We start from the raw sequence: 12,638 nt of genomic DNA, 5'->3' as shown, positions 1-12,638 counted from the left end.
ATTATGGTCTCTTGAGGGGCTGGGGAATAATGAGGAAAGGTATAAATAATTCTTTCCCATTCATCAAAAACAGAGCTAATTTCTGACTCTGCCATGTCCAACCAGGTGTCCTTGAGCAAATTCTTTAAGGTCTTCATGCCTTAGTGCCCTCACCTGTCAAGCTGGGAATAAAAATTGCATCTACCTCCTAGGATTGTTTAAAATTAAATGAATACAGGCAAAGTGTCTGGCACATAGTAAGAACTCCCAAGGTGCGACTATTACTATTCTGTTCCCCATCACCCCACCTGGCTTATCTCTATGATGGCCAGGGTATTAGTCAGGGTTCTCTAGAGGAACAGAACCAACAGGAAGTATGATTATAAAAAGGGGATTTATTAGATTGACTTACACAACCAGAAGCTGGATAGTCCACAATGGCCGTCTGCAGGCCAGAGAGCTGGAAGAACCAGCAGCTGAACAATCCAAGAGGCAGAAGCCCCAGAACAAGAAGGATCAACAGTGCTACCCTAGTCCCAGACCAAGGCTTCTGGAAACTACCTGGAGAATCACTGGCAGAGTCTGCTTTGGAAGAGTGAAGAAGCAAGAGTCCGAAATTCTCAGACAATCCATGGAAGCAGCAATCAAGAACCTGTTCAAGAAGAACGGAGTTTGCATCTGTATCGGCAACCTTGTTCTTCCAACTTTTATTCCATCCAAGCTACCATCCTACTGAGCAGTGCTGCCCATACTTAGGGAGGGCCTCCACTTCAGTTCACTATCCCACATCCCAATCATTCCTAGACATGCCCTCGTTGACACACCTGGAAGCCTCTTAATCATCCACATCTCTTAATCCAATCAAGCTGACAATTCAAATTAACCGTTATAGCCAATATCATGCTTAATTTTCACTGCCTATGACCTGTCATCCTATAATAGACTCAAGTCAAGAACATATCTTGCTCAATATTGTATCCTCAGCACCTAATACAGTGGTGACACATAGCAAGTGCTCAATAAATATTATTTAAGTGGCTGAATGAACAAATGAACACCTAATGAACTGCTCCTAATAGCATGTCCTTCAGCATCATTGTGCTTCTTTACTGTCAACAGAAATTAGGTTTGTAATGACCTGCAATGTGTGTGTGTGCACGTGCTTGCGTGTGTGCATGTGTGTGTGTGTTTATGTGTGTTCCACAGAAAAGCCCTCCTTCCATGCCATCCTGAGTTTCCTTCCCTCCTACCAGAGAAGATGAGTTGCTAATATGATTCATCAAATTCTGGTAAGTCATATGGCATAAAACTGAGTCCGAACGGTGTCACCGTGCCTTCCAAAACCCAGCCTCCCTCACGTGCCAAGTTCCTCTTTAATTCCCTATTCACTATGCCACCAAGGAGGCAAATGGACTCAGAGTCTGCCCTCAGTGGCCCTGCCAACTCTATTTCTTGGCACAACAAGCCAGGGTCCTTAAGGAACAAGCCACAAAAACCAGTCTAGTGACTAAGATGCTCAAGGCTATGTTAAAAAGACAGGAGGGAGCACACAGATTACTAGAGGAGCCAGAAGACCAGCTGCAGAGCTACACAGCAAACCATACTGTCCCACTGAGGACCATAGTGCTGCTGGATGCTGCTGGATGTCACACTGATGTCCCAGTCATTGGTGACCTTTCTGGTCCTGCACCACCACCAATGATCACTGTCTACCATAACGACAGAAATGCAAACGAAAGCCATACTGGATTCCATATTCCACCTAGGAGACTGGCAAACACATTCCGTTGTAAGGCTTTGAAGAAACAGCACCCTTGCACACTGCCGGAGTGAGTGCCAAATGTACAGAAGAGGATGTGGCGAAGGCTGGAAGACGACATGCACTCCCCATGTACCCACTGATGGCTCTGCTAGGATTATACCCCATGATGCACTTTAAAAATACTAAATGGCGTGTGCAAAGTGTATCCACTGCAGTGTTGCGCATACAGTGACCATTCCGAATCTGAAATCTGAGGTCCAAAATGTTCTCAAATCCGAAACTTTTTATACACTGACATGACACCACAAGTGTAAAATATGACATCTGACCTCATGTGTGACAGGTAGTGGCTAAAATGCAGGCATACTGAAAATATTTTGTAAAATTACCTTCAGGTTGTGGGTAAACGGTGGATATGAAACATAAAAGAATTTCATGTTTAGACTTAGTTACTGTCTCCAAGATATCTCATCATGTAGACCTAAGCATTATGAAATCAAAACAAATCAAAAATACTTCTGGTTCCAAGTGTTTGGGATAAGGAATACTCAACTCATAATAACAAAAGGTTAGAAACAACCCAAAGTCCATAAACTGTGGTCATCCACACAATGCAGTTATAGCAACTGTAAAAAAGAAAAAAGAAAAAAAAGGAGATGACTTTATATTGCTGTGGAGGGATCTCTAGCTTTTTGTGGAAACAACAAGATAACATTGTTTGTGGTATGCTGTCTTTTGTGTGACTTGGGGAAAAATAAATAAATATACACATACAATTGCTTGTATTTTTCAAATATAAAAAACAGTAAACCAATCTATACACCCAATAGGTGGCAGTGCTGGGAACTGAACCCAGGGCAGCCTCATGCAAGCTAGGTCAATTCTCTACCACCGAGCTCTACCCCAGCCCCTTTTTTATTTTATGAGACAGTGTATCACTAAATTGCCCAGATTGGCTTCAAATGGGTGACCCTCCTGCCTCTGCCTCCCAAGTAGCTGGGATTATAGGCATGCCCAACCGTGCCCAGCTCCAACAGTTGATTTTGATTGGGTGGGAGGTTAGAGACTGAACCTAGGGCCTCACACATGCTATGCAAGCACTCTACCACCGAGCTACAATCCCAAACCCATCACTGATTTTTAAATGCAGTATTTTCACTACACTTACCTAATGGGATATAGTCTAAGGTCAATATAACCATAAAGAAATCATAACTTCATTTAGTGGCCTTATAGTTAGTATTAATAGCACTACTGTTATTTTTGCACAATTATATTATGTCATAAGATAAAACAAGTAATTAGGTTAGTATCAATAAAAAATAGGTTGTTGAGATGAGAAAAAATTAAAGGCATAAATAATCCTGAATATCACATAGATTCATTTTAAAAAATTATATTTGGTAGCTCCATTCACTAAAAAGAAAGCAAAACAAACAAAAAAAAAACACACACACAAAAAAAAACACCTAATAATAATGACAATCCAATAGCCAGGAACACCCCTGGGTCCCAGACTGTGGTCTCAGGTCCAAATTCCTTGAAGAAATGACTAATTCCAGATCTGGGCAAAAAATGTCCGAGTTGGAAACGTGTTGTCTTGAGAGATCAAGGAAGCCTACGACGGGTGTGGCTGTGTCAGAAGAACACAGAAGGACCTGAGGGGGCTCCCAGGTCCCAGGTGCATGGGTTAAGATGGACAATGACTGACACTGATTCAACTGCACATGTACACAAAAATGCAGAAGTCCATAACGACACACAGAGAATCCCCTCTCGTCTGTGGTGACTGCTAGGGACATCTGCTCACTATTCTAAAACTTAGTTTTAGGAGATGGACTTTCTTCTGTATCTGGCCTTTCCTTTGGGGGTAACCAAATAGTTAATATGGGACAACCTTTCATTGGTTAGCACCAGTGATCAGTCCCAGCGTCACGATGGCAGACTTGGGTGCCTCCTATGTGAAGCCATGGCACCATCCAGCACCATCTCCGATTCTCTTGCCTATCAGACGCTGACCTCATGTCATCTTATAGCACCAGAGTTCATGCGTGTGGTTACTCAAAAGTAAGCACTTGGCTTTGAAAATACTGAAAATTGTTCAGAGACTCCCATATCACTGCCAAGGACCCTTAGTGTAGAGACCCAGGCTTTACTCTCAAATTTTCCAAGGAAATTTGAAGGCATTACTCTATCATTTCCCTGCAAACCACACTCACCCATCAAGGAAATTGGGGCAGTGGATTGCTTTTCTGGAAACGAAAAGTACAAAATTTACGCTGAAGTCACTTCTATTTTAAAGCTCGGCATTACTCTCTTCCAAGGAGAAAGGGATTAGAAGGATTGTTTGCAGATTTGAGTCCCATTTTCTTTCCTCTTCCATAGCTCTGCATGGGACAAAGTCCCCAGTGGTAATGAGCACCATTCTCTGTTGTTAAAAGAAATGGAAATGCAGAAATGAAAGGAATTCCCGAAGTCCATTTTTTATATCCTTTCATTCTTCAGTCTTTGGAAAGCTCATTGGAAAATCTCAATATCCTCCTCTGACCTGGCCTAAAGGGGGAAAGGTGGGACTCTGGGAGATGTCAGAAGCATAAGGTGGCAATTCTTTCTTGCTTTTCAAGCACCAGGAAAATGTTCAATGAGTTGCCGATCACATCAGAAACATTATTCACTATGACGTTCAGTCCACGTTGGCCCCGCCCAGCTGAGAACTTCAACACAGTTATCAGATCTACAACTATTAGAAAGAACATCTCACAGCCATAAGGAACGAAATTATGGCATTTGCCTGTAAATGGATGGAACTGGAGACTATCATGCTAAGTAAAATAAGCCAATCCCCCAAAACCAAAGACTGAATGTTCTCTCTGATATGTGGATGCTAATACACAATAAGTGGGGCGGATATAAGTTTGTTGGAATAGAATAGAAGTTCAAGAGGAATGAAGAGAAGGGACAGGGGATGGGAATAGGAAAGACAGAGGAATGAACCAGACATTGCTTTCATATATGAACACACGACCAGTGAGACTCCACATCATGTACAACCACAAGAAAGGGAAGTTATACTCCATGAATGTACGATATGTCAAAATCACATTCTACTGCCATGGATGTCTAAAGAGAAAAAGAACATCACAGTCCCCTCTATGGTAGGGGCAGGAGAGTGTGGTGGTACACAAGTTCAGGTTCAGCCTTATGTAAGGAAATAAAATATAGGCAGGAGGGCCTGGGAAGGCCCCATCTCACCCAAAGACACCCCTGTGACTGGACCACCTCCCAACCATCCCACTCAGCACTCAGAGCATCATCCTTATCTTCTGCTCTTTCCTTCCCTTCTCTCTCCTTCTCCATCCAGCCAATCCAGGGGTTAGTCAATTCCACTGCCTAATGACCCAAATCCCTCCACTTCTCTCTACCCATTGGATTTTTACCTTTATTAAGGTCCCCTTATTTCTCTTCTGCCTCAAGTCATGTCCCACCTCTTCTCTAAAAGATCTCCACATACACACACCAATCTACAAAACTAGCAAAATATCTTCAGGATTTAGCCTAAAATTCATAGCATGGCTTACAAAACCCTTCCTTCCTTGAGACTGCTTTCTCTGATCTCCTTTTGTCTGTCTCTGTCCCTCCATCTCTTATCACACATCACTTCTGCCAGACTGAGCTAATTGCAATTCCCAAAACCTCATGCTTACTCTTGCCACAGGACCTTGGCACATGCTATACCCAATCCCCTAGGCCTTTGGCATCCTCCGCATGCACATCACCTCTTCTAATAAGTCTTCCCTGATCTTCCCTCTACTAAGCCTCATTCCCCTCCCGGCCGCCAGAGTTCCCTCTATCAGGCAACTCTGTGGCACTTACGTAGTGCTGTACTGTAGCTGCTGTTGGCCATCTCCCCACCAGGCTCTAAGCTCTGCGAGTGCTGGAATACATCTGGTCTTTTTAACCTTTGTATTTTTAGTAGCTGACATGAGCAGCTCAGCCTGCTTGCTAAACGAATGGATGAGCGCACGAATTCACGGTGCACAACTTTAACACTGGAAAGAGGACCAGCTCCTCCACTTCCTTGCCTGCAGTGACCTGGGCTGAATCCTGTCCCTTTCAATAATCCAGGCACCACGGCCTCCGGAGGGCCGCCTGCAGGACTCGGCAGCACGAGGGCACCTGAGCTCGGCCGGCCGGCACGCACCTGGGTGGATCAGGCAGGAGTCGCACTCGTGGTCCTCGTTCCTGCAGCAGGGGATGGTGTAGCCCACGACTTCCCTCTTGCCAGGGCAGACGCACTCGATCTGATCGTATTCGCAACACTCGCGACACATGATATTCCACTCGGCTCCGGGGCAGGCTTCGTTGATGACTGTGTATTCTGAAAAGGAAAACCAGCGAGTGACGATGGGGCCCGTGAACATCCACTGCCAGGAAGCAACCGCGTTCTGCTAACGAAGGTGCTGCCCTCTCTGTGCGCCAGAGAAGACCGTGGGGATTCTTCCCGGGCGTGTCTCCAAAGGGAGACCACCTACCCCAGGGGCGTTCAAACCATCTGATGGAACACAGAGGAAACTTAGGACAATGGTTATTCAATTATTTTTGTAGAATTTTTATTTCAAAAAATCATGTTCAAGCCAGGCACAGTGACGCACGCCTGTAATCCCAGCGGCTCAGGAAATTGAGGCAGGAGGATCTCGAGTTCAAAGCCAGCCTCAGCAACAGTGAGATGCTAAGCAACTCGGTGAGTCCCTGTCTCTAAATAAAACACCAAAAAGGGCTACGGATGTGGCTCAGTGGTTGAGTGTCCCTGAGTTCAATCCCCAGTACCCCCCCAAAAAAATAATCATGTTCAGATATATTTATAATCTAAACAGATTGACCATAGAACATGTATATAAGTTACAAACGCATACACATTTCTTAGGTGTCTGTGTGTTTTGTTGTTGTTGTTGTTTTGTTGTTTTGCAGAACTGGGGATTGAACCCAGGGCCTCATACATGCTAGGCAAGCTCTCTACCACTGAGCTACACCTCATTTCTATTTTTGTTGGGGCATTTTTTAGAGTTGCATAGATTGTGCACTGAACAACTCCAGGGGAAATTATCCAACTGCAGAACTATAGGGTGCAGCCCTGCATAGTGCCATCAAAAAAAAAGTTTGGAGACTATTCTGTAGATGAGGCCGTTCAAGTGCAAGGCTGATTGCCAAGTACAGACTATGTCATTGCTTCCAAAGTTGGCTCTTCAATTTTATAGCATGCCAATTTTGTAGTATCTTCAAAGCTAAAACCAACAGAAAAGACAAAAGTACCTTAATTAGTATGTTTGGGAGAATTTCAATGTTTTACAAGGGTGAACTCATTAACCCAACTTCATTCAGTTCCCCAAGTACAACCGAGCCTTCTTTCCCGTGAGAAAGCAGTGTTCCCTTTTGAGTAGGATTTTTTTATTCCTTGTTTTTTATTTTCTTTTTTGATATTTATATACCTTAAGTAAAAAAAAGAAAACCATCTGGCAAAATCTATAAGGGGAATCAGTCAGAGGTTGTGCAGAGGAACTCAGACTAAAAAACAAAAACCTTCCAGCTTCGATGGGCTTGTCTGTTATTCCCACTCTCCATTTCTAAAAATCTTGGACAAAGATTAGGATTAAAGCAGAAAGGGGTCAGATATGTGAGGAAGATATTGAGTCTGGGTAAGGTCCTGAGGAGCCTTCACCAGGAGCACCTGGCAGAGATCCCTGACATGCTTCACAGACCCATGAAAAATAACCCTAGCGTCTGCAGTGGCCTCTAAATCCCTGACTCCATAGTTTGATTTTCTGTTTTCCTCCCCCACACTTGGAATTCTGACACAGAGTTGATCACTCCTAATCTGCCAAGTGGAGTCGCCTAAAGAAACCATCACCCTCTACCCTCAACCTCAGGTCATAAGAAGATTCTAGTAGCATGGAAAGGCACCACTTGCATAAGGGATAGTCTCAAAAATTGAATAAATTTAGTTTTATGGAAAACTTACTTTCTTTCATCATTTTGAACAAATATCAGTGGACCAGCAAAGACCCTCAGCCTGGCATTAGATGGGCACAAATCACGTGATCTAGTCACTGTTGAGGTTTTTCTTCCCTCTCCTTTCTATGAGCGACTTTGGAGAGGTCACTGTGACTTACTAGCTGAGCTTATAGACTTCTGTTATCTGCCAAAGTGACTGACCTCTGAAATCTAGATAAGAACTGAATGGTTAAAAGAGAGAAAATAAAACATAGATGTAAGTCTCCATGATTCTAGGCTTGGCGATGGGTTTTTGGATAGGATACAGAAAGCATGAACAACGGAAGAAAATAGATAAATTCAACAGAAGAAAATAGATAAATTCAACTTCATCAAAATCAAAATCCTTCTTGCATCAGACATTATCAAGAGTGAAAAGACAGCCCACAGAACAAGAGAACATATTTGCAAATCATATATCTGATATGAGTTTAATATTCAAAACATTTTAAAAACAACTCTTACAACTCAGCCACAAAGAGACCAATTTAAAAATAGACAAGGGACTTGAATAGACATTTCTCCAAAGAAGAGATACAAGTGGTAAATCAGCACAGAAAAAGATGCTCAATGTCACAGGTCATTTAGGAAACGCAAATCAATGCCACAATGAGATACCACTTACTGCAATGGCTATAATCCAAAAAAAAAAATTTATAAAGTGTTGGCAAAAATGTAGAGAAACTAAAACTCTCCTGCATGGCTGATAGAAATGTAAATGATACAAATGCCTTGGAAAACAACTTAGTGCTTCCTTTAAAAGTAAAACACTGAATTACTGCATGACCCGACACTTCCACTCCAAGAGATATATCTAAAACAGTGAAAAGAGAAACTCAAATATACTTGCATGCTAATGTTTATTCACAACAGTCAAAAGGTGAAAACAACCAGAGGGTTCATCAAGAAATGAACGGAGAATCAAAATGAGGTAGGTGTAACAAATGGAATATTATTCAGCCATAAAAAGGAATGGAATACTGATACACACTACAACACGGAGGAACCTTGAAATCATTACTCCAAGTGAAATAAGCCACACAAAAAAGGCCGAATATTTCCAGGCACAGTGGTGCATGCCTGTAATCCCAGTGATTCAGGAGGCTGAGGAAGGAGGATTGAGAGTTCAAAGCCAGCCTCAGCAAAAGCAAGGCACTAAGCAACTCAGTGAGACTCTGTCTCTAAATAAAATATGAGATAGGCTGGGGATGTGGCTCAGTGGTTGAGTACCCCTGAGTTCAATCCCTGATACTAGAGGAAAAAATAAATGGCAAATATCGTCTGATTCTATTTTTATATGAAATATTTATAATAGGCAAATACATAGAGACAAAGTATATTAAAGAGGGTAGACTGGGGAAGGAGGAGGGGTAGAATTATTGCTTAGTGGTTACAGAGTTTCTATGTGGAGTGATGAAAACATTTTGGACCTAGGTATGATGCTTCCCCAACAGAGTGAATATAATGAATGCTACTGAATTGCACATTTAAAATGGATAAAATGGCAACTCGTTTTACATAGGTATTAACTTGTATGTTTTCTGTATTTGGAGAGCTGGCTCCTTCCCTCCTGCTCCAACCTTCTCTTAGCCACTGTTTCCTACTTTCTATAAGTGTCTCAAAACCGCCAAGCTCTTGCCAGCCCCAGGTGGAAGAACTGGCTTATCCACAGCTCTGTCCCAGCTAGTAGACCTCGGTATAAATGAGACCTGTTCAGAGAGGGCACCCTGGCCTTCTCTTCCGAAACGACACCCCACGACTCACGGCCATGGCCTCTGTTATAGCTCCTATTAACTGTCTTTGAGCCTTTACCATAACTGATCATTTCCGTTCACCCTCCATACCCACGGGTCCTGCCTCCTCAATCAACTTCAGATCAAAACTATTTTTCCCTTTGTGCTTGTTCTGTTTCTTCTTATTTCCTGAACAGTTTAACAACTATTTACATTGTATTAAGTATTATAAGTAATTCAGAGATCAACTAAAGTATATGGGAGGATGTGTGTGGGTTATATGCAAATATTACCCTACTTTATATACGGGATTTAAGCATAAGCAGGTTTTCATATCTGCAGAAGGCCCTGGAATCCCTGCACTTCAGGTGCTGAGGGGCTGATGGACTTGCTCATTGTCTGCCTCCCTTGTGTGACCACAAACCAGTAGGAACCACAACTAGACCACAGCCGCTAGTACAGGGCCTGGCACACAAGAGGTGCTCAATAAATAACTTGTTGAATGCCTCTGGTCTTAACTCTAGAGCTACCCTCCCTTTGAAAGTCAAATATTTCCGCCCATTGGGTCCAGTGGGGGCTATGAGGCAGGAGAGCTGGCTTTGCCCTTAGTTTGCTGATGTCAGAAGGAGGACACTTTCCTCCCTTTGTGAAGGGCTTGGAACTGCTGGGGGTCCAGGCTGCCTGCTGTGGACCCATATTCCTCCTCTCCAGCCTTGTCCAACAGTGTGCTTCCTCCACTCTCCAAATAGCAAATACCCCCATGGGGTATGGCTCATGTCTACCCTTTTCCATTTATTCCTCCTGGGGCAAGCACTGCATCCTTCTTGATGTTCTATGACTTTATAAATATTAATAACTTCTTGAGGGGGCTCACTTCAGGATAAAACTCATTTGCAACTTTTATAAAAATTTAACCTCAACATGGAAAGCCAAGTAAGGTATGCAAAGCCTAGTCCCCACCCCACTCCTTCCCCACAGTAGCAGGTGTGTCTACACCACACTGGTGGCCTCTCTTTTACCCAAGAATTAGCCTCCCTAAAATACTTTTATTGGTAGGTCTCTTTACTTCAATGAGCAAGCCTACCTCTACCCTCTTGAGACTATGCTATTAACTTTCTAGTTAGGGTACATCTCAGTCTAAGGAAATGATCCCAAGAACACCTGCCAAAAGGGATTTTGCACATGCGACTGACTGAAGAATCTTGAGATGGGGAGAATATGCTATATTACCCAGGTGGGATCAAGGTCCTTGTGAAGACCCTTATAAGAGGGAAGCAGGAGGGTCAGAGTTAGGGAAGGAGGTGCCCAGACAGAAGCAGAGTTTGGAGTGATGTGCTTTGAAGATGGAAGCAGAGATCCTGACCCATGGAATGCATGCAGCTTCCAGAAGCTGGAAAAGACCAGGAAACAGATGCCCACCTCTGCTCTAAGAAGGAATGCAGCCCTGTCTACACCTTGATTCTGGCCTTGTGGAACTCATGTCTGACTTCTGACCTCTAGAAATAGAAGAACTGGAAGGGAATCCATGTATGCTGTTTTAAGTCACGATATCTGTGGTAACTTGTTACAGCATCAATAAGATACTAACACTTACTATGTCTTCTCAAAAGAAAGGCTGACCCACAGAAGCCATCTAGCCACCCTGTTCCTTATTTCCCCTACTCACGCATCAAAAGTGTGAGTGAACTGATGAACTCATTCTTCCACTTCATAAGTATTTACTGTCACCTGTGTCCAGGTATGAGGCTGGGTGCTGGCATGCAATGGAGAGGAAAACACCATCCCTGACCTCCTGGACTTCACAGCTTAGGAGAGGAGCAGACATTTGTTAAATGGACCCACAAATACATAATCGCACAGGGTAGGAAACTATGAGGATGATGAATAGTCATGAAGGACATTAGCATCGAATCTACTGACCTCACAGGGTTAGGGAGGTTTAAATAAAGAATTGCAGGAAGAAATTGATCTATTGGCAAAACTAAGACCACTTCCAGGAATATGGTGGTGATGGATGGAGATGATGGTTTTGATGGTTTTGTGACTTGGCCTTTTCCCCTCTGGTCTCACAAGTCCACCACCCTTCCTACTCCCCCAGCTTGAACAGAGACAGGAAAGTGCCCCCAAATGGATGTGTAAGAAATAAATAGATACATAAAATACCCTATGAGAAATATTTCAACTTGACAAGCTAAGGAGATTTTAAAATGCAATAAGCAGACAAGAGCAACATTCGGGACTTTTGTCCCTCCTCCATTTATTAGAATTACATTTGTGGAAAGGGCACATTGGCCATTTGGCTTCAGCTGTACAAATTGCAGGGAATTTCAATATGGTGCTAAGGGCCAGTTCCAGAAACTAAGATGGAGAGAAACAACAGCTGTAAAAGTTATGGAATGTTTTCTGATATGTATGCTAAAGCACTTTGACGTTTCAGTAGAGAAAGTACTTTATATTCTTTGTCCAATTTCATCTTTGAAATGATCCAATGAGGTTGGTAATACATTTTCTTTTACATTAAAAGCATTTACTTCGACCCCTTCACTTTACCAGGGAGGAAAAGGCTAGGTAGGGAAGAGAAGGACGTTTTTTATGGAGGCGAAATGCCAATCTTTTTGAGGGAATTAATTCTGAGGGAAAAAGATAGGTCCCCAGAATTCCAGGGCTGTGGGGAGGTGAACAAGCTTGCTCCTGGGGCCGGGGGAGAGGCTAGACCAGCCTTCAGTTCTGCCAGCTACGGGAGCTGAGCAAACTTGCTTCGCTTTCCACATTTAAGAACAGCCTTGCGAAAGCGGCTAGTGAGTGTTCTACTGTCTGTGCTTCCAGTCAACAAGCATCAAAGAACACAAAACCCATGAACCTCACCCTGGGATAAACAGAGACGCTGGACGATTGACCCCTTGCCATGATCACGTAGCAAAATCAAGTTTACGGAGCAAGTGCTAAGTGCCCAGGTGGTCCACTCCCTGCCAATCCCTCCTTTGGAATAAATATGTATTTCTTCTTCATCAAACACTGAAGACCTCATTATCAGAGTAATTTTAGGTTTGCGACAAAATGAAGTGGAAGACAGAGAGATTTCCAATATACGCCCTCTCCCCACCCACCTGCAACCT

The 12,638-nt window shown here is 43.2% G+C and overlaps 1 protein-coding gene across 2 annotated transcripts in view; it reads right to left on the bottom strand.

The window, feature by feature from the left end:
* Pamr1 (peptidase domain containing associated with muscle regeneration 1) overlaps positions 1 to 12,638 on the bottom strand; it is a 78,893-nt gene that overhangs the window by 52,301 nt on the left and 13,954 nt on the right. For both annotated transcript variants that reach the window (XM_047517306.1, XM_047517307.1), the window contains exon 2: positions 5,943 to 6,119. In XM_047517306.1, the coding sequence (XP_047373262.1) occupies positions 5,943 to 6,119 (177 nt within the window). The remainder of the gene's footprint in view (positions 1 to 5,942; positions 6,120 to 12,638) is intronic.

This window comes from Sciurus carolinensis, chromosome 11 (assembly GCF_902686445.1).
Source record: "Sciurus carolinensis chromosome 11, mSciCar1.2, whole genome shotgun sequence".
NCBI classification, from domain to species: domain Eukaryota; kingdom Metazoa; phylum Chordata; class Mammalia; order Rodentia; family Sciuridae; genus Sciurus; species Sciurus carolinensis.
This window is presented reverse-complemented; position numbering and strand designations above follow the sequence as displayed.